The sequence below is a fragment of the Dipodomys spectabilis genome, unplaced genomic scaffold (genome assembly GCF_019054845.1).
Source record: "Dipodomys spectabilis isolate Male_0828 unplaced genomic scaffold, ASM1905484v1 ptg000054l, whole genome shotgun sequence".
Classification (NCBI taxonomy): domain Eukaryota; kingdom Metazoa; phylum Chordata; class Mammalia; order Rodentia; family Heteromyidae; genus Dipodomys; species Dipodomys spectabilis.
This window is the reverse complement of record NW_024870731.1, coordinates 28,407,639-28,434,366: the sequence shown is the minus strand read 5'-3', so window position 1 is coordinate 28,434,366 and position 26,728 is coordinate 28,407,639. Positions and strand designations below refer to the sequence as shown.

Here is a 26,728-nt window from a genome sequence, read left to right as displayed (position 1 = left end):
ATTGATGTTATTTTCACTTGTAGAATCAAGCAACACTTCAATTCTGTAATATGGAATATATGTTTTGAGCATAAGAGCTGTTTTTTATTTTTCTTTCTTTTTTTATATAGAAGGGATGGAAAAGGTAGAAACAAAGAAAAAAATAAACTTTTTTTTATAACCCCACTTGAAACTAGTTTAAGAAAAGTTGACTATTTCTCCCTTTCCATTTCTCAGGGAATGAACTTATTTTTGGTTTGGTGTCATGGGATTTTGATTTCTAGTCTAGTCTTTTGGAGCTCAGTTCAAGGTGTTAATACAATCCTCTTCTATAAAATAAACATTTGTCACCTTACCTGATTGTAAGTTTTCTAAGGGCACTACTTGGGTTCCTATTGGTCAAGTGCTTAGCATAAATCCAGCAGTGTTTTGCTACTGCCTTTTCTGTTGCATGAGGGTAGTCCAAGAAATTCCAAACATATGGTCTTATAATCATTAGCAGACTAACATCCTTCAACGGCTTTCTGTTGATTTTAGTTAAGGAACAAGGACACAAACTTCACTTAGGCCTAAACTTCCCTAACACGTGACTATGAGATTGCAGGCTCTCAAGCTTGCCTCCTAATTCCTTCAATACACAGACCTCTGGAACTCCAGCCTGAGATCAAGGATCTCTGGTTGGATGGCCTCCTCTTCCTGGGTCAATCCTGCTGCAATCATCAGGACAACAAACACTCCCTGGGGACAACTGGAGTGCCAAGACCATAAGGTTAAGGCAGCGCTGGTTTTGTAACCATTGTAATCGGAGAAGGCACAATGAGCAGGCCTACTGGAAGAGAAGCTGGTTAAGAGCGGGGTCAGAGGTCTCCAGCACTCGCAGTATCCAGGAGGAAATGAGCGCGCAGCGGCGTTATCTGGAGGGGGCGTGGCCTGTCAAGGGCGGGGCCAACTAGAAGGCGTGGTTAACTGGCCGGATTAGCCCGAGGGCGTGGCCATCGGGCAGAGGGCGTGTGCTTCCATTCCGCCTCCTCCCGCCCCTCCGGCCCCGGCCGCCCCTGCCCGCGCGCCCCGCTCTCTGCCCCGGTTCCTGGTTAAGATGGCGTCTCCCGCGACCGTGCACGCCGGGAAACTTCTGCGAAGCCCAGCACTCCAGGCCCGGTTCCTGGCCGCCAGGTCCCAGGTGAGCGCGGCCCGGGACCCGGAGCCGCGGGGGAGGCGCTGGCCGTGGTGGCTGCCTGCCTGGTTCCCTGGCGCTTTGCTCCTCGGGTTTCCCTCCCGGCCCCGGGGCGCGGGCGGCGCGGGCGGCGCTGCGTCCCTGCGTCCCGGGGCGCCGGGCTGTGGGGACCCCCGGCTCCTCGTGGTGTGGGGTCCGGAACCGAGGAGGCCGCGGTCCGGACTGTCCTGGAGCACCCGCGACCCCGGCCCCCGAGTCGCCGGGTCCCCCGCCCGAGGTGCCGCGGCTGGCACTGTGGCCCGGCGCGGGACGCGAGTTTGACACAAGTTGAGTCTCGAGTCCGGAGGTGCGGTGACGCGGTGCCCCCCGCCGAGTGTGCCACCCTCCCGCCGCGGGGCGACGGCCAGACCGCCGGGCACTCACCTTGACCGAAGGTCACCCCCCCTCCCGACCTCTCCTGAAGACTAGGTTTGCGGGTGCAGCTAATAAAAGGCCGGGGGTCAAGGACCCTCCAGGGGTCAGTTTGGAAGCGCAGAACTTTGGCCCTTTGCCCTCTCCCTGCTTCATGTGGAATACAACCCGAGAGAGGCGGGGTTGGACCCTGGAGTAGTCATTCGAAGTTGTTCTGTCTGCCTTTCGCAGCGAGCCGGCGTCTCCGTAGTGAGAGGCCTCAGAGCGTGGACACTGAGCCCCTGACCGCTCTCGAAGAACTTATTCAACCAGCTCACTTCTTTGACTCCACCCTTTCCTATTAAAAAAAAAAATCTTTTAAGACTGCAGGGTGGCTCCGTGGTAGAGCGCTTGCCTTGCTTGGATGGGGCCCCGGGTTCGATTCCTCAGCACCACGTGAGCAGAAAAAGCTGGTAGAGTGCTAGCCTTGAGCCGAAGAGCTGAGGGACAGCGCCCAGGCCCCACGACTGGCCACATAAATAAATAAATAAATACAAATTAAAAAAGATCTTTAAGTAGTTGTGCAAAAGAGTTGCCGTTTAATAAAGCAGCTCATGCATACCATGCATCTTGATCCACTTTTGACTCCCTCTCTTGAAGAAAAAGCTGTCTAGGGCTTAGCCCCAGTAGAGCCTGACCTTTTAAATGGATTGTCATGCAGATTTCACCAGAACATGCACCCTAACATTTTTTTTAAAAGAAAAAAAAAGAAACAAGTTACTAATGATTTTTTTACTCAGCTCTGGTTAATTTTGACATCGACAGTCTCCCCTTCCCCCCTTATTTTCTGGCATCTCATTTTCCCGATATTTTAATGTAAATTTAAAAGGTGCTAATGCTTATTACTGTAATAGTCTTAAAAGGCACTTGGCAGTTTGGTGGGGTGGCAAAAGGAATGGCAGTTTTATCTAATTAAAATAACTAATAACTTGCTGCAATGGAATAAGAAGAATACCTCGAGGTGATCAAGTCCTATTTATTACAAGAAACAACTGAGGTGCTAACTCTGAAGATAGACTTGAATTGATGGGAAACATTGGGCCCACGGCAATGAAAATTCAAGAAAGGAAAGTAATTGTAAATCAAAACCTAAAATACAAAGCATTTAGCTGTATTTTTAGGCAGCCTCCTTGCCTGTCCAAGAGATAGAAGCCTTATTACAACACTTGAGAGAGACCAGTTGGGGGACACATGATCTTGGTTTAGCAAAAAGACCTCATTCCATCAAGGTTAGTTTATGTCTCCTATGAATGCAAGGCTTATTAATATTAACAATTTAAGACAGGAGTTTTATGAATATAGGAAATACCCAAGAACTGGGAATGAGTGTTGCTAAGCATCTGGTACAATTAGCTCTTTTTCATGGATAGGAAGTTTAGTTCAATCACTTGTTCAAGGTTACAATTTGTGGCAGCGCTGGTAGCATGGGAAATGTTCATTACCTGTAGGCTTCCATTACACTAGGTTTCTGCCTGGTGAAGGATAGGTTCCCTCATAGAGATACCTATGTTGGCCGTTCAGTTTGCATGTCAGTATTGACTATGTCATCCAATTCAATAGTGCCACTACTGGCACTTTTAAAAAAAAAAAATAGAAGTAGAAGGAACTCTTATCAAATTTGTGGGAGCTTCTTAATATCTACTTGTACTTCTATCTTGGTAGTGTGCCTACCTTGTTCTTTGTTCATAGCACACATTACAACTGAACATGGCCCAGTTTTTTCAACCAAATGAGTCTTCCCAAGTTTACAAGTCTGTTGGTTCAGACCTACTTTGTACCAGACCTTCTAAAAAAAAAAAACAAACCCAAAAAACTGTTGGGTGTACAGAGATAAAAGACCTACTTTTCTACTTTTAGAAGTAACTTAACTGATTTTATAAAAATATCCATAGAATAACACTTTACTCCCTCCCATAGTTAAATTTAGCATTCAACACATATTCCTGATAACTTAATGTCACTGAATTTTCTTTTTTTCTTTTCTTTTTCTTTATTACTTCTGCTTTTAGTTTCACTGCTTTGAGTTTTTTGATGTTATGTCCCTTTTTGATGTTAGCCCCCCCCTTTTAAAAAAAAACTTCAATTTCTTAGTTTTATATGCATTAAAAAAAAATCTAGCTTATACCATCTGGTTAGGATTGTTCTAGGCCCTGGGAGTTGGGGTTGATGCATGAGTCAGGCAGAGTTTTTATTTATTTTAGCTGGGTGGATAAGGGTGAGGTTGTATACAAATATCCAATAGTGAAGGTGATTTGTCAGTGATTGATACTCTGAATAAAATCAAACAGGGTCATAGGATGGAGAATGAATGTAGCTTATCAGGAGGGTTGTTAATGCTCTCAATAAGGTGGTTCTGTTTGTTGTTTAGGTTTAATTTATTAAAATGAAATATTACACACTGAAGAATGTACATAATTATAAGTGATCAGCTTGATAAATGTGCACAGACTACTCATTAGGCACCAGATCTAGATCACAAAAGTTATCTAACAGCAGCGTGGACGCTGGAATTCTTCCCATGACTGCCTGTACCTAGAAAAGGTAACCAGTCCCTGAATTACAATATCATGGAGCTGTTTTTTTCTTTGTACTTTATGCAAATGGATTATGCAATAGGTATGCACCTAATCAACTCTGCTCAATATTATGTTTATTAGATTTTGGAGGTGACTTTTTGACACAAGCTGATTAATAAAAAAGAACGAGCCAGGTGAGACTCAGAAGGAAGGAATGTATCAGGTAGGGCAGACATCAAGTACAAAGGCCCCGCGAAGGGAATGAGCTCTGTCTGTCTAATTACAGAGGGAAAGTGGCACAGGATGAGGTTTGACAGGTAGATAGGAGCCAGATAACTTGGAGATTTGTAGGGTCTGCCAAGGAGTTTTGGTTTTGTTTTGGCCTGGTCCTGGGTTTTGAAGTCAAGGCCTGGGCTCTGCCCCTGAGCTTCTTTCACTCAAGGCTAGCCCTCTACTCCTTGAGCCACAGAACCACTTCTGGGCTTTTCTTTTTTTCTTTTTTTTTTTCTTTTTGGTCCGGTCGTGGGGCCTGAATTCTGGGCCTGGGCGCTGTCCCTCAGCTCTTCAGCTCAAGGCTAGCATGCTACCACTTGAGCCACAGTGCCACTTCCGGCTTTTTTCTTTTTGCTTATGTGGTGCTGAGGAATTGAACCCAGGGCCTCGAGCATGCAAGGCAAGCGCTCTACTACTGAGCCACCTTCCCAGCCCACTTCTGGGCTTTTCTGAGTAGTTTACTGGGGACCAGAGTCTCACAGATTTTCCTGCCCAGGCTTGCTTTAAACCATGATCCTCAGATCTCACCCTCCTGAGTAGCTAGGATTACAGTTGTCAGTTACCAGTGCCCACTTTGCAAAGAAGTTTTAAAGAGCTAAAAGTATGTAACTTATGCACAGTAATACAGGTAATTAGAAAAAAAATCACTTTGTTTAAATCCCAGTTGTGATTGCTGAAGCTCAGGCATGTAGTTACTGTGCTGTAGATACTCCTGTTATACATCTGAACTAGGCTGGCTTTGAAACTATTTTATGGGAGTGGAGGGCAGTGCCCTTCCATAAAAATCTAACAACTGTTACAAGCTTTCCCAAAACCCTTGTCTTGGCAGACAAGAGCCAGGTACTGTGAGTAGGTGAACAGGGTTCTTTGGTACATGGGGCTGCCATTATAGAGGCATGATATCAGTGGAGCCTTACGGGAACTTAGGCTGGAGACATTTTGAAATGGTTATTAGTAATGGCAAGCACAGTACTGTTACCTGTTAGGACATTTCCCCTCTCATTCTGACTAAGGGAAGTTTATGGAACTGTTGTCCTTAAGGAAGCCAGTGCCTTTCAGGCCTGGAGCTTCAGAATCATTGTTGTGTATAAGGCCCAAAGAAATTCCTTAAACCTCTTTATCCCTACTGTTGGATCCTTTAAGAAGAATGACTGCAGTTTAATTTTCAACTCCTTCTGGAGAAGTGAAGGACTAAAGGTTACAGGAGAGTTCTTACCACCTAAATGAGGCTGTAGAGGCTGCTTAGGAAGTTAAGACTTCCCTTTATCTGCTTATTGTCTAGAGAATAAATATCTATTAAAAAATCACATACAGATGCAATTTCTGCTATTAGTGGAAGGAATGCTTCTCACTTAAATGTAGACGGTAAAGTTTTGACCTTCTGCACAGGGAAGACCTTCTTTAAGTGATAGCTCAAGTCCCAAATTGGTTTTGTGTATTGTAAATGAAACACTTCCTTAATGAATGTTGATTGAGTGTCCAAGTCCACAAGAGTGAGAATGTCTTCCACCCATGTTCTCTGGCCCAGTTCTGCAGGCACAAAGCCCAGAAAGACACTGAAATACGTTATATTGAGGGGAAGAAATAAACGACATGAGTCCTCTCAGATCATTTGCCCTTCAACATTGCTTTTACTACTCCATCTGAAATTGTCATTAGACCTAGAGTTTTCTGTCATTTGGTGGAAAAATTTTGTCTGAAGAAATAATTTGTACACATTTGAGTAAGTGATAAAAACAATGCAGTCATCTGGAAATTCACATTGAGAGTTCTTGTGGGTGGAGAAGTTAGGGGTGGTGGAGACAGTCTTCCAGGTAGAAGTCATTGCAGGTGGTTTCAGCGTAGAGAAGGTAGAGGAGAGAAGGGAAGGATGGTAGTGACAAGTTGAGGGATGGCAAGAGTGAGTGCGGCTGCAAAAAGCACGCAGCTACCAGGGCATACAGTTCCATAACTGAAATACAGGTCAAGCGAATGTAATTTTCTTAGCAAATATTTTCTGAATTCTTATTATGTATGCCCAATATTAAGCACCTTAAAGACATAAAACTTAATTTTTTCTTCAGCATAAGCCCAGTGTTTCAGAGAATTGGGGAAGGGCAGATCGATGCATTTAATAAACGTGGGTTCAGAGGGAAAGAAGACATATAGCCCTACTCTCAGAACTCTCGTGGTCTAGTGGCAGAATTGATGTGTGAACCAGTGGTTATACTGTAATAGTGATACTGTAGTTGAGCTTTCTTCTCTTTTTTTTTTCTTTCAGTTTTTATTTTTAATTAGCATATATTAGTAACACAAAGTTTTACTATGGTAATTCTATAGATGCACATGGTGTGCTCAGAGCAAGTTTACCCCTTCTGATATATTCTCACACTCCTAACATTTATCCTTTTGCAAATAATATTTGGTGGGTTTCATGATGTTGTCTTCATACATATATGTGTAATGTGCTTTGGTCCTCCTCAATCTTCCAGATTCTTTCTTTTCTCCCTACCTCTGCTGCTCCCCATGGTTTCCCAATTCCTATTATACATTCATGTCCCATTATTACTCAAAATATCCAACCCATGGAATCAGTCAAGGTACCCAATAACAGATGAATAGAAAAGCAGATATTTATACATACGTACATATATATATATATGTATATATATATACATATACACAAATATATATAGGTATTAATTATAGAAATGAAATGCTATTTATAGGAAAATGAATGGTATGTGAAGATTATCATATTGAGAGAGAGAAGCCAAGGTCAAAAAGCCAAAAATTGCATGGTCTCACCCAGCTGTGGAATCTAGACCTAAGATAATGAGGAGGATGATAATGTTGATCCATGTTCTTTGTCTTCCTGTGTAGGGTACTTGCTGTTCTCAGTGCCTGAAGCACTTTGCCCTCTGATCCCACAGGAGTCAGCTTTCTGATTCAGTGTAATTTTTCAGACAGACCTTTCCCAGTTATTTTACTGACCCAGTCGTCCCCCCTTACTACTTATTGCACTTTAAAACTTGACTCTATGTAAAACTTGACTCTGCGTTGGTTATCACTCTTTTTCCTACCATCTAAGGCTTGACAGCAAAAACTTTCTTAGATACTGCTGCTTTTCTGCTGGCCAGACAAGGTATTCAGTATATGTAGTGGTTTATAGGAATGAGAGGGTTGAACAGAGGAAGGAGAGGCAGGTAAGGAGTAGGAGGAGTTGGGAGGTGATATGGATTGTTCTGACAAGTGAGAGAGAAGCAGTCGGCTAATGATTGGTGAAAGGGCTTCTACAGTAAGAGCTTTGAGGATGTGACTGTGTAGAGTGATCAGTGCATATAAACCTCTTTACCCCTTAAAATGTCACTGCTGGGAAGACCACTGTTTTTGTGTAGAGGATCAGAGGTCTAAGAAGTCACGGCAACTTGCTTGAAATCTTGATGCCAGGAAGTCACCAGGCTCATGCTAATAAACCACTTAAGCTGTTAAATCATTAAGCTATATCACCAAAAGATCCAGTTTGGGCCGAACCATCTAGTTAATCTGACTGCTTACATTTCCTCCATCTCTTTAGCTCTGTTCATTTCAACTTGAGCTGTCCTGGCATACTGATCAACTCTGCCTAGGGCCCTCTGAGCTTAAATCAAATCCCTTCTTTTTTTCTGGTGCTGAGTCTGGGAAACAACATAGTATATTCAAATTCTAGATATGAATGTTCATGTTCTGCAGCTTGGAACAATTGATTCATTGGTTGTACTGCAGTTTGAACTCAGGCCCTCATTCTTTCTTTGCTTGCTTACTTGGCTCTACCACTTGAGTTAAGGTTCTAACACATCTTTTTTGTTGGCTATTTTGGACATGGAATCTTAATAGGCTTTTCTGTTTAGGGTTGGCCTCAAAGTATGATCCTTCAGATCTCAACCTGAATAGCTAGGATTATAGACATGGACCACTGTTTTCTGGCTCCAAATATTATTTTTAAAGTTTTTTTTAATAGCTCATGTTAATTACAAAGAATAATGAGTTTTATTGTAGCTTTCTTATGTGTGTAATATACTTTGATTATACTTGGAACAAATTATTGAACTTGATTCTCTGAAAATGGATTAGTTCTCACAGATAGTGACAAAGATTCAGTAAGGTGATATGTAAAACATTTGGCATGATTAGATCATGGGCTTACAGTGGAAATTTCTTTTGCAGTGAATTTGAAGCTAAATTTACTTGCTTTTTACTGTAGACTTTATTGAGCTGAGTAACTTTCCTTTCCTTTCCCACATTTCATAGATATTTATCAAGTGCTGTCATCCCACAGTTCAGCTCTGGCTCAGGGCTGCCTTATATTTTATTTCATTTAGTCCTTGAAATAGCCTTGTGAGGCAAGAGTGATTTTTTTCCCAGTTTACACCTGGGAACTTGAGGCTTGAGAAGATGGAGGTCTGCATCTGGACTCTGGTTAGCTTTAGGATCCCACAGATGGGAGAAAGCGCTGGTGCAGTTCAAGGTTGTACCAGGGGTGAGGGCCACTTGGATATGAATGCTAGTTGTTGATCATTGTAGAAATGTTTGCACATCTCAGTGTTGACTTAGCCATGGCTTCTGGACTTCATATGTGTCAAAGATTCAAGCCTAATGAATGGGCTGCAGTTATAATCTGCAGTCTGCCTAGCAGAAAGCTCTTGCCTCAGGGGTTCAGCATGCTGGACAAACGTGACCATTGAGGGATGGTATAAGAAGATGGAATTTCCTAATTTTTGAATGTAGACTTTGGTCACTGTCCTGGATAAATGGGCAGTCTTTACTTTTTCTAGAAATGCTTGCAAAGGAATAGCATTTAAGCACTAGTTATAAAGGAACAAAGATTTCTAACACCTCTCTCTACTAAGTTTATTTTTAGTTTAAAATTAGAGGGATTTGATACTATATAGAATTAGTACTGGAAATATGGCAAAATACAAGGAATGTCAATATCTGTTTGGATTGTAGGGTAGGGGTGTAGGATCTGGTTCCTCTATCCCCATCTGTTTCTCTAAAGGCTTGTTCCATTTCAGTTTCTGGACTGTGTTTGTCCCAGGTCTGTAACTTGAAGGCACTAAGGAAGTTCAGGAAAGCAGCCTTGTAGAGTTTGAGGTGGTAGACAGAGACTAAACCAGAGAAATAAGAGAGGCAAATTCAGATCTTTGTAAGCCTAGTGATAGAGTTGTTTGTTTTTGGTGTTATGGGAATCCACTGAAAATTTCTAGACAGTGATGCAGCACAGACCATTTTGTGAGAGTGCTTGAGAGCGTGCTTTCCAGGTATAGTGTTGGGAGAATTAGAGGTGGGCAAGGATGAAGATCATCTTGGAGAATTGTTGGGTACTGGGAGACTGCCAGGACCACAAACATAACCAGGACTGGAGCCAGGCTACCTGGTTTTCAGTATTTCCTTTGGCACTCATTAGTTTGAGATCTTGTAATGATTATGCATATATTTTATTATAATATATATATTTCCCATTTTAGCTCACTTAAAGCTGAATGTCTTTTTACATATATGTCATAGATTGATTGGCAGGGTCTCCCATATATAAAGAGCATAAAATAGAAGATGGTAAAGGCATGTGCCAAAATTGGGGTGATTGCATACTTCACATTTGAGAATACCCTGTGATGGCATCCATCCCTGGAAACCAATGTCTAGTTACCCCAGCAGAAATGGACTAGATGGTCATAGAGCAGATAAGAGAGAAGATTGTTGTTATTAGAGAAAGAGACAGGGCGAAGCCTTTACTCCTTGGGCAGGTCCCAATTGTCCCTCCTGTCCTCGGCCATACAGGAGAAACATGATAAAGGGCTGAGTATTGCTCTAAGCAGAGACTGCCAGGAGCTTCTCACCTCATAAAACATCTCGCTCACCTTTGTTCACAGAGCCATATCCTCTGTCCTTGTGCCTGCATGTTCTCTGGACATGTTGTTAGGTCAGATAAAAGAACAAACATAAAAGGAGAGAAAAGTGCCACAATTACAAAGTACGAGTCCCAGGCCTACTTAACCAGTGACTTAACCATCTCAACTTGGCTCTGCCATCTCCTCTACTCTGTCTCTGGTGGAGGATGCAGGTGATTCCATAGGATTCTTTTGTTGAAACAAGCCCTTCTTGGACTTTGTCTTGAAGCATTTAAGGGGGATGTGTGGGTTCTCTGCCTTTTTCTGAGGTTAACTGGTCACGTGTATGGTAATGTTTCTTGTAATTTCTACTTGTATACAACTTTAGCTGTTTGTTCTATTATCCTTTCTAGACCCTGTCCCCAACACATCCTCCAGCTTCCACTTTCTCCCAGAGTTTTAATAATTCTAATCAGAAGAGAATCTCATCAGTCTAGCTCATCCTTGTGTACTCAGTTTAGGGTCATCAACCATTGGAAAGATTGGCTGGTTTTACTTAGGGTTACTCCTTCTTCCTACCCTTGTGACCAGGTTAGGTCTTCTCTAACCCTCCAAGTGTCAGGTTCCGGGTCCATTACCAGTGAGAAAACTTGGTCTAGGTGGGCACCATTGCATTTTCTGTCATCTTTTCCCCCAAGTTTTCATTTACTGAGTGCCTAAAGATTCTTCCTGTTCCCTTTCTGTTAAACTTCTGGTCTGGTGATGATAAAGCACGTTGTTTTATATTATTTTCTTATCACAATTCCCAATAACTGAGGAGAATTATTAAGAAGGAAAAATGAGATGTCACAGGAAGCTAGTTTATTCTTCCAAATGATCCAGTGACCTTTTCTAAGATAAGTGTAGACAGCTGGCTTTATGCACATCCTGGACTTAACAAGTGCCACTGTCTCCTGTTTCTGTCCAGTTGACACCTCGTAAGGAGGTGGATTTGTTTGGGTCCATTTGTTACCACTTAATAAAGGGTTTCCCCTTTAGGTCACCTGCAGGAGCAGGTGATTCCCCCGGTTGTCTTGGTTATACCCTGTCTCTCCCAGACTAAGATGTGTGAATGGGGAAATCCTATCTTTTAACCTTAAAATGGATACAGAATATCTCTCAGAGTAACTCCTGAGAGTATCAGGGGACATTATTAATAATCATGCCAAGATAATAGATGTCAACCAGAACTGGAATCCACATGGCCTGGGCTCAAATCTTTTTAGTACTTAGTAGATTTATGCTTTTATAAAATTTATGTATTTTACATGTGCTTTTTCACTTCCAACATTTGTGAAATGTAGATGTCTTTTACACATTGTGTAATACATATATGATTGATCTCTTTTTCCCTGATTGTTACATCTTAAATTTGATGAAACAATAAATTTCTTAGATCTCAGCTTCTGCATCCATAAAATGGAGAAAAGTTCCAAGACTGTTCAGAGTTGTGGTGAGAATTAAATGAGCCTCTTCATGTAAGTCCTAGCTTTGTGTCCTAGTTCAATAAATGTTAGCTACTGGCTTTGGGTATTGCTATAAACAAGTTAAGTAGCAAAGACGCTTTGTTTTTATAGAAAACCTTTGATATTATCCTTGTCACATCTGAAGTAAGCAATTGGAAGGACCAAGGCAGAAATGACTTGGAAGAGAGAAAGAGAAAGAGAGAGGAGAGAGGGAGAGAGGAGGGGAAAGACTGATAGAAGCACTTTAATATTTTCCTAAGGAACTATCACTGTCTTTTTGACACCTCTTTGTCTGCGCTCTCAGCCTTCTGTTGAGATGTTTCATTGTGTCACATGGACTTGTTGGGGCTCACTTTCCTCTGAAAGAACAAGGAAAACCATGCTCAATAGATGGTCTCATTTGAGCCTGGGTAAGGTGAGGCTGGAGTATCACAAAGGCCTTTAATAAGCTATGCAAAGAAGGCTGGGAGTTATTTTTCATTAAGGGCATTAACTGTTAATGATGAGAGTTTCTTTGTTGATTCAGAGCTCTTTTAAAAAGTGATACATCATTAAAATGAAGACAATACAGGAAAAACAAAAATGAATTTTTCATTTAGTATATTTTTGTATAATTGACAAGGAAAATTAAATTTACTATTTGGATAATTAGAAAGGGTAATGTTTGCAGTGGTTAAGTTAGAAATTTAAAGTTTAAATATTTAAAATTATGCAGTTAGGATTGCATGGCCCAGTGCCCTGCAGGCTAACTTGAAGGGACAGAAGGTTTTGGGAAGTTGGGCATAGGATTTCTGTGTCAACTTCCAAACCTTGCTAATACTGGCTTCTTGTTTTTCTATTTTATGTAACTGTATATATGATGAGACTTCTTAGAGGTAGTATGGATTTTATGAATATATTTCATATAAAATAGAATTTTAGTAGTGAGACTTTTTAAACAGTGTTATTTAAAGAGGAGAAGAAACTACTTAATACCCTTTTCTACTAGGCCCTGAGTAGCACTCCTCTGTTCAGTTATGGCTGTGTTGTCAGTATGTCAGTAACTCTTCCTCTGAGCCACACTAGGTCTTCCTTTCTTGAAGTGCTTGCGTTCTGTGCTTCAGGGGAAAATCCTATTTCTGAGTTAGAGAAGAATCTCTTTCCTAGAATTGTAAACTTTAAGCAATGTGGTTATCATATCAATAAAATGAACAGAACAGTGTTTTGGTGACTGAATTTGGGTTATTGAGGGAGATTGCAAAGGAACTGTTTCTAATTCAAAATTTAGACTGGAGGAATGCTTTCAATGTCCTTGAAACTTATTTTGCTTCTCAAAACTGTAAGGGCACTACAGATATGAACATGTCTGTTTTTTACATAAAAATTTAAAATTTATTACTGTAAAATATACACAAAATTTTAGTTTTAACTATTTTACCATTGTATCCATTTTATGTCATTAAGTACATTTATTTATTTGTCTTAATGTGAAACCATCACTAACATCCACCTGAAGCAAGGTAGCCTCTACTTTCAGTCTTTGTCATTTTGACTACTCTAGGAGCTTTATTTAAGAGGAACTCATATATATATATATATATATATATATATATATATATATACACATATATACATATATATATATATATACACACACATATACATACACGTATACATATATACACATATATATATGTGCATGTTTATGTATATATACGTATTGTATACGTATCTATGCCTATACATGTGTATATACACTATGTGTATATACATATATATATACTTGAACATATACACATACATATGTTTGTATATATGTATATATATATTCTTTTATAACTGGCTTATTTGATTTAGTATAATATCTTTAAATTTTGCCCATGTTGTGGTATCTATGACTATCTTTCTCTTTCAGGCTGCATAATATTACATTGTATGTATACCTGTGTGTGGTTCAGAGACTTCACAAGACTTCTCTGTTATCACAGCTGTTTTCCCTCACAACTCATCAAGATTCACTCGCATTGGTTTAGCAAATGTGCTTATATGAGTAGAATTGTGTTCCCCACAAAATCCTTGTCCCGACAGTTTGTCAGAATTTGACCTTTCATGGAGATGAAGTCTTTACAGAGGAATTCACGTCAAAGTGAAGTCATCAGTGTCAGCCAATCTGTCTCTCCTTACAAAATGGGAAAGTTTAGATGCAGACATCTGTACACAGTGAGAAAGCCAGATAAAGCTGAAGGCAGCAGGCAGGACGATGCTTCTGCCAACCAGGAAGACCTAAACTTGCCTTTAAACCATCCTGAGCTAGAACTGAGGTGTGGGTTCTCTTCCCCTTTAGTCCTGAGAAGGAACCGGCCATGCTCATACCTTGACCTCTGACTTTTAGTCTCTAGAGTTGTAAGAGAATACATTTATTATTTTATTTTGTTTAACAAATAGTCTCATATAGCCCAGGGCTGGCCTTGACTTCATGATTCTCCTACTTCTGCCTGCTCCTACCTCCAGAGTGCTGGGGTTGTAGATGTGTACATGCCTGATTATACTTCTGCTCTGTAACCACATAGTGAGACACTTAATTTGTGGCAGTCTCAGGAAACAGAAATGCAAATCAGTGAACTTTTAATTCTCTGAATATGTGTGAAGGATCAGAGCTGCAAAGGACACTCTGGTGTTATTATACAAGTAGTTACAAGTAGTTTTTACTTTCCAGACCTCTTGTCCATTGCATTGACAAGAAAAAGAATGATGTTTTAATCTCTTGTTTCTGCAGTTATATAACCATATGGGCATTTGCTGGGTTCCAGAAATACTTGTGGCATCTAAGGTGTCTTCAAGGGGCACATGACCCTGTATTTCTTGTCTAGCTGCTGGCAGTACCAGCTCATGGACCACAACCAATGGTCTCATGCTTTGTGCTTCATCTATTTGCTTTTTTCACTCAAAACATTGTCCCCTGCTAACTTGCTTCTGTTAGATTTGAAAAACTCTGACCGTAATGTTATTTGACATCAGCTTAGAGCTAGAGAGGTATGTTTCTGCAGGGTGCTGTGAGGAATTGGGGTGCAGGCTTGATACTGTCTTCCAAAGAGAAACCCCAGAAATGCTTTCCACAGCAGGGAGAAACTGAGTTAATGTGCTCATTCAAATGTGTCAATTCTGATACTTTCATTTTTTTTTAAATAAATGTTATTTTTTTATTGTGAAAATACTGTACAGAGGGTTTTCAATTACATGGGCAAGATAATGAGTACATTTCTTATCAAGCATTGTAGCCTCCTCCTTTGTTTCCCCTCCCCATCCCTTTGCATCCTCCCCACCCCCACCCCCTGCTCCCCCTGCCAAAGTTGTAAAGTTCGTTTTTTGACATAACGACTTGTACATCTCATTGTTGCAATGGGTCCCCCTGTATCCCTGTTTAACGATTTGTTTTTTTCCTTCCCTTCCACATATACCAACATCATATATAGTGAAAGCAGGGGTTATATCATGGGGGAGGGATATACAAAGCAACAAAGACATAATCTTATAAATATGTTAGAAACAATCACATGAAAGATCTCTCTTTTTTTTTTTTGTCAGTCGTGGGACTTGAGCTCTAGGCCTGGGAGCTGTCCCTGAGCAATTCAGCTCAAGGCTAATGGTCTACCACTTGAGCCATAGCACCACTTCTAGTTTTCTGGTGTTTTTTTTTTTTTTTATTATTATTGTTGTGATTAAGTGATTACATAATTTCCCAAATTTCACAGTATTGTGGGATAGTGATGCTCATTTAAAGTCACAAACTCATTCTAACTTTCCTGGAGCAAATTGTCTGTCCCGGTCTATAACATATAATGGCGTACACATATATGCCATACATGTGATCAGCAGCATGGGGTTATTTAGTAGTGGTTTGACCAGATGAGTGGAAGTTCTTTGTTTCTTAAGTCCTGTTAATTTCGTCGTATCACCTAACATTTTGGATTTAACATCTACTTATCAGGGAGACCATGTATCGTTTGTGTCTTTGCTCTTGGCTTACCTCCCTCAACATGATTTCTTCTGGCTCCATCCAGTAGTTTCAGAGATTCAGGTTTAATGTTAAAGTCTTTAATGTCTTTAAAGTCTTTAATCCATTTTGAGTTGATGTTGGTACATGGTGATAGGCTGGGGTCCACTTTTAGTCTTCTGTATGTGGCCGCCCAGTTTTCTCAGCACCAGTGGTTGAAGAGGCTGTGTTTCTTCCATTGTATGTCTTTGGCTCCTTTGTCAAATATCAGCTTGCTGTAGGCCTGTGGATTTATTTCTGGATCTTCTATTCCATTGGTCTTCGGGTCTGTTTTTGTGCCAGTACCATGCTGTCTTTGTTATTATAGCTCTATAGTAGAGTTTGAAGTTCGGCATGGTTATCCCTCCCATGTTGTCTTTATTCCCTAGAATTGTTTTGGCTATTCTAGGTCTTTTGTTGTTCGATATGAATTTTTGGACTGTTTTGTGTATTTCAGAGATGTACCTCATTGGGATTTATTAGGAATTGCATTGAATTTGTATATTAATTTTGGCAGTATTGCCATTTTCACTATATTAAGTCTGCCTATAGAGCATGGGAGGTCTTTCCATTTCCTAGTGTCTTCTGCAATTTCTTTTTTTAACTTTTTATAGTTTTCATTAAATAGTTCTTTTACAGCTTTGGTTAGGTTAATTCCTAAATATTTTATTTTTTGGGAGGTTATTGTGAATGGGGTTGCTCCCTTTATTTCCCTTTCTGCTTATACATTGTCAGTGTACGGAAAGGCAACTGATTTTTGTGGGTTGATTTTATATCCTGCTACTTTGCTGAAGTGATTTATGATTTCTAAGAGTTTGGGGATGGAGTTTTTGGGATCGTGAAGGTATAGTATCATGTCATCTGCAAAAAGGGATAGTTTAACTTCTTTCTCTATGCAGATCCCTTTAATGTCTTTTTCTTGCCTTATTGCCCTGGCTAAGGGTTCCAGGACTATATTGAAGAGGAGTGGAGACAGTGGGCATCCTTGCTTGTTCCTGATTTTAAGAGAATTGGTTGTAGCTTTTCCCCATTAAGTATCTAATATTGGCTATTGGTCTGTCGGAAACGGCTTTTATTGTTTTAAGAAATGTTCCTTCTATTCCTATTTTCTCCAGAGCTTTTAGCATGAATGAATGTTGAATTTTATCAAAGGCCTTTTCTGCATCAGTGGAGATAATCATGTGATTCTTTTTTTTTTTTTAAATTTTATTTTATTTTATTTGAGAACATACTGTACAGAGGGGTTACAATTACATGGGCAGGATAATGCATACATTTCTTATCAAGCATTGCAGCCTCCTCCTTTGTTTACCCTTCACCTCCCTTCCCAGCCTCCTCCCTCCCCTCCACCCCCCCACCAACATTGTAAAGCTCGTTTTTGACAAATCATGTGATTCTTGACCTTGGCTCTGTTGATGTGTTGGATTATATTTATTGACTTATGTATGTTAAACCATCCCAGCATCTCTGGGATGAAGCCTACCTGGTCATAGTGTATGATTTTTTTTTTTTTTTTTTTATGTGTTTCTGGATTCTGTTAGCTAGAATCTTGTTAGCTAGATCTTTGCATCTGTGTTCATCAAGGAAATTGGCCTGTAATTCTCTTTTTTGGTTTTCTTCCTTTAGAGAGTATAACTTTTGAAAGTAGTCTGTTAAGATTGTTTGGATATCTTGGGTACTTGTGATTTTTCCCGTGGCATCCCTAATCCTGTTAATATGGGTTTCCTCTCTTCTTTTTTTAATTAACCTTGCCAATGGTCCATCAGTTTTGTTTATTTTTTCAAAGAACCAGCTTTTTGTTTGGTTAATTTTGGCTATGGTTCTCTGATTCCCTAATTCATTAATCTCTGCTCTTAGTTTGGTTATCTGGCTCTGTCTAGTAACTTTAGATTCCATTTTTTCATGTTTTTCTAGCAGTTTTAATTGCAACATGAGATTATTTACTTGGTCTGTCTCTATTTTCTTGATGTGGGCACTGAGGGCAGTTAATTTGCCCCTCAGGACTGCTTTTGCTGTGTCCTACAAGTTTCTTTGCGAGCTGTTTTCATTTTCATTGAGTTGTAGGAAATTTTTTATTTCTTCTTTGATTTCTTCTGTTACCCAGGCATTGCTAAGAAGTGTGTTGTTCAATTTCCATGTATTAGAGTAATTTCTGCGGTATGCTTTGTTATTGAGAACTAACTTGATTCCACTGTGGTCAGATAGGATACAGGGGATTATGTTGCTCATCTTGTATTTACTTAAGTTCCTTGCATCAACTATGATATGGTCTATTTTGGAGAAGTTCCATGAGCTGCTGAGAAGAATGTGTACTGTGTTGTTTTAGGGTGAAATACTCGGTAGATGTCAGTTAATTCTGCTTGAAGTATGGCCTCACTTAATTCGGTAGCTTCTTTGCCAATCTTCTGGTTGGTAGACCTATCCTTTGGTGAAAGTGGGGTGTTAAAGTCTCCTAGTATTATCATATTGGGATCTATTTTATTCTGTAAGTTTGAGAGTATTTGCTTAACATATCTGGGTGCACCAATGTTTGGGGAATATAAGTTGATGAGGGTAATATCCTCCTCTTGGATTGTTCCCTGTATTAATATGTAGTGTCCGTCCTTGTCTTTTTGTATTGATTTTAATGAAAGGTTTATTTTTACAGATATCAGGATAGCTATACCTGCTTTCTTACTGGGGGCAATTGATGGGTAGATCCTTTTCCAACCCTTTACTCTGAGTTGTTTGAATGTTTGGCTGAGAAGGCAACAGATGGATGGGTCATGTTTTCTGATCCAATCTGCAGTTCTTTTTCTTTTGATTGGCGAATTAAGCCTGTTAATATTAAGAGACAGTATAGAGAGATGCATTGTGGTCCCTGTCATTCCCTGTTTTCCTCAGTTTTTCTTCTTTCCTCCTTTCTGTGCTTGCCAGTTAGACTTCTATTAATGCCTGTCTGGGTGCAGGTCCCAGTTCCTGGTTGCTTTCTTCAGGTTGTGTTCCCCCTCTTAGTATTCTTTGTAATGTTGGGTTAATGTTTATGTATTCATTTAGTTTTTCTTTGCTATTAAAAATTTTCATCTCTCCATTGAATGTGAATGCTAGCTTTGCTGGGTATATCAGTCTGGGTTGACAGTTATTGGCTCTCAGGGCTCGTATGGTACTTTCCCAGGCCTTTCTTGCATTCAGTGTTTGTGTGGAGAGATCTACAGTGATTCTAATTTTTTTCCCATTGTAGTATAGCTCCTTTATTTTTGCTGCATGCGAGATTGTTTCCTTATTTAGATCTATCATTTTTACTATAATGTGTCTAGAAGTGTTTCTTCTGGGATCTTGCTTGTTAGGTGTTCTATATGCTTTGTTATGTAGGTAATATGTTCTTTTTTGAGATGGGGAAAATTTTCACCGATTATCTTGTTGAAGAGGTGTTGCATTCCCTTGCTTTGATATTCCTCACCTTTGTCCACTCCAATTATACGAAGGTTAAATTTCTTGGCATTATCTGCTCATTTTGCTTTTAAACAAGAAAACAACAGACCTTATTATTACTATTTAAAAAAATCACCCCCCAAAATACTCCCTTTCTTTAGACAACTTACCCAAGGTTAAACAAAAAGCCGTAACATTTTTTTTTTTGGGGTCCGGTTGTGGGGTCTGAACTCTGGGCCTCAGCTCTTCAGCTCCAGGGTAGTGTTCTACCATTTGAGCCACACCACCACTTCCGGCTTTTTTCTTTTTGCTTATGTGGTGCTGAGGAATTGAACCCAGGGCCTCATGCATGCAAGGCAAGCACTCTACTGCTGAGCCACCTTCCCAGCCCCAAAGCCGCAACATTTTAACACCTGTTACAGGTCTTTAGAAAACAGTTATATAACTTAATCTGGCTGATTTTGTAATCAGAAACATTACACCCCAGCACTATTTTTCTTGGGTAGTATTAAGTTGAAATTTAAGAACAATCAGCATGCAATCAAAAGCTGATTATAAATGAACATAAAAGCAAAATCATTTCTATGGGTTCAAATGAATGAGAAAGGAGTAACAGCAGTAGTTGGAAAAGGAGATTGACAAAAAGTCAGTGTGGTATGGTAAAAGCCTCATAGTTGGTGAGAATCAGTCAGCAGCCAGCCATGTTCCTGGAGTTCTCAAAAGTCTCAGGAAAAAGAGGTAGGGGAGGCCTTTGTTGCTCTAGATGAAGTCATGTAGGAAAAGTTATTGTGGAGTTTAGGGCAGAATCATGACTTGAGCCTCAGTCTCTCTAAAAAAAAAAGCCCACAGTTTTGTCGTTATTATTAATGTGTTGGACAGAGAGGTTGCCATTCTTTAAGTCAAGGAATGAGTGCAATTCTTGGACAGTGCCCTCTCTTCTCTTTCTCCCAGTTTCCCCCTCCTTTTCCTGCCCAGAAGTTGCATAATTCATATTTTACATAGTGTATATCGAATATCATGATGGCATTTACTTACCCTTCCTCCATCTGTGCCCCTGGTTGTCCCCCTCCCCCCAAAAAAAATTAACACCTAAAACAAAAAAAGAACAATACTAACAATAACACTACCACCATCAACAGCAACAACAAAAAAACCTATTTCCATTTCCTAGAATCTGGTTTTGAGAAATAGTATTTTAGATCTTCAGAGAGTTATTCCTTTGAGTTCCTTTCCTAAGAATATTATCCTTTAGTCTGACCGTGTGTGGGTGCCTAGAACCCTCTATAAGTTATGTTGTATTTTAGATCTAGCTTCTGCTTATGAGAGAAAACATGTGATGTTTGTCTCTCTGAGCTTGGCTTACCTCACTTGATTTGTTCTAGGGCCATCCATTTCCCTGCAAATGACATATTATGCTTTCTAATGGATGAGTACAATTCTGCTGTATATATACCACTATTTTTTCATCCTCTCATCTATTGTAGGGCATCTGGACTATTTTCATAACTTGGCTTATTGTGAATAGTGGGTGTGCAAGTGTCTTTATCATATTCTGACTTGTATTGTTCTGAGTAGTCTGGCTGAGTCATAGAGAAGTTGTATGTTTAGGTTTTTGAGGAACCACCAAATTATCTTCCGGAGTGGTTGTACTAGTTTACATTCCCACCAGCAGTGCAATAGGGTTCCTATTTTCCCATAGCATTTTCTTGCCTGCATTTGTTGTTGCTCCAAGTCACCGTGTTGGCCAATCTAACTGGGGTGAGATAGTCTTATTGTTGTTCTGATTTGTATTTCCTTGATGGACAGGGCTATTGAGCATTTCCTCATGTGTTTCTTTGCCCTTACCTCTTCTGAGAGATCTTTCTTCAGCTTCTTTGCCCATTTAGTGATTGGTTTATTGGCTTTGGGAGAGGTTACTTTCTTAAGCTCTTTGTATATTTTGAATATTAGGCCTTTGTCAAATGTATTGCTGGTAAAGCTCTTCTCCCAGTTTGTTGGCTGTATTTCTACTTTAGCAACTATGTTCTTTGCTGTGCAGAAGCTTTTTATTTTGATATAATGCCATTTGTGAAGTCTCTGTCATATTTGCTGTGCTTCTGAGACTTCAAAAAGTTTCTGCCTAGCCTGTAAGTGCTAATATTTCTTCGATTCCATCTTGCAGTAGTTTCAGAGTTTCAGGTTTGACATTGAGGTCTTTGATCCACTTTAGTTGATATTGGCACATAGTGACAAACAAAGGTCCAATTTTACTTTTCTACATATGGATGTCCAGTTTTCTCAATATTAATGATTGAAGAGGCTATGTTTTTTTCCACTGTATATTTTTTGCTTCCTTGTTGAATATCAGAAAACTGTAAGTAGATAGCTTTATTTCTGGGTCTTTAAGTCTACTCCATTGATCTTAGGGCCTGCCTTTGTGCAAGTACCAGGCTGTTTCTGTTATTATAGTTCTGTAGTAAGAGTTTGAGGTCTGGGATTGTGATATGACTAGCAAAAATTGCTTTGGCTATTTGAGGTATTTGAAGCCAAATGAGAAATTTTCATTTCTGTATTAGTGCTTTTAGGATCACTAACTCAGTATTTTTTTTAGCTTAACTTACCAGAATGGGTCCCTTTTATTTTTCAATTGTGCTATAAATATTACATACTGTTTATGTAAATATTATAAGTAGAGATGTAAAGACTGCTTTTGAAATAAATATATGCATGTTAAAACAAATATCATAAGGAAGTTGACAGTAGTACTAGAGTTGTGGAGGTTGGAGGGAAAGGAGAGTAGGGGAAAAACAAAGGAGGAGGTAACAATGCTTGATAGGAAATATATTCATGATCTTGCTCAAGTAACTGTAACCCCTCTGTACAGTATTTTTACAATAAAAATGTATTTTTAAAAAAAGGAAAACACTTGAGTCTCAAATACAGATGTTTATATTTGTGGTTAGGTGGAGCTTCAGGAGGTGGGATAGGTAGGAGGGCTGTTTCCTGATGGGTGAGATTGGTCCTATAAAAGACTCACACTAGCATGCATGCTTCTCATCTACCTTCCACTGTGGAGGCTGCTAGGCCCTTACCTAGCACCAAAACTGGTACTTGATTGGTCTAGGGAGAAATAAATTCATTTTTAGCCAATCCGTGGTATTATGGCAGAATGACCAGACTAAGGAATTGTGTGGTAAAACATTAAGATAGACATACATAACTAAGTAAATAATTGTTACTGTGGTAAGCAGGTGTGGCAAAATTATGGAAGTTGGTATGTGAATGAAGTTAAGTCTGGGAAGCATTATAATAGCTACACCTCTTGATATAGCTCTGTAATTTATAAGTCAATCCATTTAGCAAGTAATAGTTAAGGAGCAATTTTAATACTGTGGATGTAATAGAATAAAACTATTCTTTGTTATCTTTCCTTTACCATGAGAAAGAAGATGTAAGTTTTTTTGTTTTAATGTCTGTTGTACAGATGGTATGTCCTTTTTTTTGGTTGGGTGTGGGGCTTGAACTCTGGGCCTGGGCGCTGTCCCTAAGCTCTTCAGCTCCAGGCTAGCGCTCTCCACTTGAGCTGCAGCTCCACTTCCGGTTTTCTGGTAGTTAATTGGAGATGTCTCGTGGCCTTTCCTGCCCCATCTGCTTTGAACTGTGATCCTCAGCTCTCAGCCTCCTGAGTAGCTAGGATAACAGGCGTGAGCCACCGGCACCTGACCACATGTCCTTTTTATTAGCATACATTAATAGTACAAAGAAGTCTCAGTGTGATAGTGGTGTATATGTACAATATACTTTGAACAAGTTTATTCCTCCGTTATATTCCCTTTCCCTTTTTTTCCTCTCCTTTTTTCCAAACAGAATTTGGTGGTTTTTGTTATATGTAAAGTATTTCAATCCTCCACCCTGGTACTCCCTATTTTCTCCCTTTGCATTCCCACTGGTCCCCACCCCAGTCATGTTTATGTACTTATGTTCTATTTATTAGGCTTTTGATGATCATCATCAATAATAGCTGCAGCATTAGGTCTGGATTCCACACATGAGTGAAAGTATATGGTATTTGCCTTTTTGAGCTTAGCTTATCTTGGTCAACACAATGATATTCAGTTCTATCCGTCTTCCTGCAAACCAATGTACTTTCATTTTTCTATATAGCTCAGTAATACTCTATTGTGTATGTACATCGCAGCTGTTCACTGTTGGGCACAGAGCTTCAAAAAAATAGGTACGCAGGTGTCTCTATTGTATGTTGATTTATACTCATTCATATATAACTTATATGTGCTCAGGAGTGGTGTAGCATGGTAGTCTGTTTTTAGGGTTTTTTTGATGATCCTCCATATGCTAGTTTGCATTCCTACCAACAGTATATGAGGATCTGTGTCTCCTCCTTTTCCCTCCCTTTGCCCCCAATCTTCACCAACATTTGTTGTTTCCTTTCTTGCCTGTTATTCTAGGGCAAGATGAAATTTCATTGTAGTTTTGATTTCCATTTCCTACAAAGAGGTTGAACATTTCTTCATTTGTTTATCTTCTTCTAAGGATTGTGTTCAATTTATTTGTTCATTTATTAATTGATTCATTTGTTCTCATGGTGGTTATATTTTTAATCTCTGTATATTTTAGCTATTAATCCTTTATCTGTTAAATAGCTTGCAAAGATTTTCTTCTGTTTTACGAGTTGTCTCTTGATTCTGGAATTAATTCCTTTGATGTGCAGAAGCTTTTTAATTTGATGCAATCCCATTTGTCAATTTTTGATCTGTGCCAACTAGAGTTCTCTTTAGAAAATCATTATGTAGGTCTATATCTTCCAAAGTTTTCCCTGTCTTTTCCTGTTTCAGATTTTACATTGAGATTTATTTAATCCATCGTGATTTGGACTTATATAGCATGTGAGATAGGATGTAGTTTCAATGTTGTCGCCTCCTACTGTTACTGTATTGGGGGGTCTATCTATGCTTGTAAGTCAGTAGTGCTTGTTTAATACATTAAACAAGCTAATGTTTCATGAATGTATATTAACTGTTGTAATTTTCTCTTCATGAATTGCCTTTCTTATTAATATGAAGTGACTTTGTGATTTCTGACCAATTATGGTTTGAAGTTTGTTTTATCAGTTATGAGTATAGCAACTTGGAGACTTGGGCCTACTCTTAGGGTTTCCCTCTCCTTATCTTTTTTTTTTTTTTTAAAGGGGAGGACTCACTATATTGTCCAGAATGGTCTGGAACTTCTAAATTTATCAAATGATGTTTATGAGTAGCTGAGACTTCAGGAACACACTACTACCTCCGCACTTTAATGGCTTAATATATTGGGTTTTCTAGACATGTCCAAATGAAATCCTCTTGTACAACTAACAGATACCAATTTAAAAGAAAAATAAGTTAGGAACAAAGGGTTTGTAGCTAATGTATGCCCCTTGCATAGCTGTGATTACAGGTTTACTTGTTGAGTTATCTTAACTTTCCTCCTGAATGACCTTGAGTAAGACCCCTCCTTGTCTGTGTCTGTGTAGCTGGGATTACAGACATGAGTTATAGTATCTAGTCTACACTTTGTTTAATCATTTACCTTTTGAAGGACATTTTGGTTATTTCCAGTTTTGGGCCAGTACCAATAAAGCCCATATCAGTCATGCACGAGTGTTTATTTTTTTTTTGTATACATAAGTTTTTATTTCTGTAGTGTACATGCTTAAAGTCTATTTGCTAGATCATATTTGAAATATTTTTATTTTTTTAAAGAAACTCCCAAAGTATTTTTTCAAAGTGGCTATTTAGTTCTCATTGTTAGCAGTGTTGTGATTGAAATGGAGATTTAGTTTGTTTGCATTTGCAATAGCATTTGAAACTGTCACTTAACAGATCGATATCCTCCTTTGTGAGCAGATTTATCTCATTGTGGTCTTACTTTGTGTTTCCATCTTGGGTGGAATGTAAAGTATCTTTTTATGTACTTGTTTGCCATTTACATATCTTCATTGGAAATTAAATTTTGTGTGTTTTCTTTCTTTGAACCCAGGTTTTATGCTTGCTAGATAAGCCTTCTATCAAGCTATTCTTCAGCTCTGAAAGCTAACTTTTGCCTTTTGCTAATTTTCTAATTCAGATTTATTTATTTATTTGTTATTTGTATTGGTCCTGGGTTTGAATTCAGAGCACTCTCCCTGAGCTTTTGTGCTCAAAGCTATCACTCTTTTTTAAAAAAATTATTAATATGTTTTTTATTGAAAAATACTGTGCAGAGGGGTTACAGTTACATGAGCAAGGTAATGAGAACATTTCCTATCAAGCATTGTTACCTCCTCCCTTATATATGTGTATATATTACACACACACACACACACACACACACACAAACACACACACACAAACACACACACACACACACACACACACACACACACACACAATGGAACTCTGTGCCTCCATCAGAAAGAATGACATTGCCTCATTTGTTAGGAAATGGAAAGACTTGGAAAAATTATATTAAGTGAAGTAAGCCAGGCCCAAAGAAACATAGGTCCCATGATTTCCCTTATTTGTAATAACTAGTATATGTCTGGGACAAGCAGAAAAGAACAAAAGCTATGTACATATGACCAGATAACATGTATGTATATATGACCAGATAAAATGATGTTAAGCGAAATGAAGCCCAAGATAGGGATACAAGTGGTTTTTCCTTTCTTGCTATTGTTCTAACGTATTTATAATGTACCATGTGATTTTTTTTTTTTTTTTTTTTGTTTCTTTGTATGTTCCTCCCCCACGGTTTAACCACTGTTTTCACTGTATTTGATGTTGGTGTCCTGCATCTTTTATATACACTTCAAAGCTATCACTCTTAAACACTTGATTTCACCTTTTCACTTCTGGCTTTTAGTGGCTAATTGGAGATGAGAATCACATGGCTTTCCTGCTCAGGCTGGCTTCAAACCATAATCCTCAGATCTCAGCCTCCAGAGTAGCAAGGATTACAGGCCTGAGCCACCAGTGCCTTGCTTAATTCAGTTTTTAAATGTTGAATTTTTTTTTTTTGGTCAGTCATGGGGCTTGAACTCTGGGCCTGTGTGCTGTCCTTCAGCTCTTCAGCTCAAGGCAAGCGCTCTACGGCGTGAGCCACAGTGCCACTTCCAGTTTTCTAGTGGTTTATTGGGGATAAGAGTCTCATGGACTCTCCTGCCCAGGCTCGCTTTGAACCGTGATCCTCAGATCTCAGCTTCCTGAGTAGCTAGGATTATGGGCATGAGCCACTGGCGCCCGGTGAAATGTTGAATTTTGAATGTTCTTTTTATATATTCTGGATACTAGTCCTTTGTCAGATATATAGTGTGCAGATATTTTCTCTCTGCCCATAGATATGAAGATTAAGTTCAGGTTAATGGTTTGTTGTGGTGTTCAACACTCTCCGCTCTCATTTGTTTGTGCTGAAGGCTGTCAACCTCCACTGAGTTGATTTTACTTTGAAAGCTTTCAGTCCTCCTGATGGAATTCTAAAATTTTAAAGCTGTTAGGCAGTTGTACATCATGATGAAGCATCTGAATTGCTATTTTTGATGTAGG

The 26,728-nt window shown here is 39.3% G+C and overlaps 1 protein-coding gene across 1 annotated transcript in view; it reads left to right on the top strand.

Moving 5' to 3' along the window:
* The first annotated feature begins 1,021 nt into the window (after window positions 1–1,021).
* Window positions 1,022–26,728, top strand: part of Suclg2 (succinate-CoA ligase GDP-forming subunit beta) — a 247,512-nt gene continuing 221,805 nt past the window's right edge. The window contains exon 1 of the mRNA XM_042679846.1: window positions 1,022–1,159. Within this exon, the coding sequence (XP_042535780.1) occupies window positions 1,076–1,159 (84 nt within the window). The 5' untranslated portion in view covers window positions 1,022–1,075. The remainder of the gene's footprint in view (window positions 1,160–26,728) is intronic.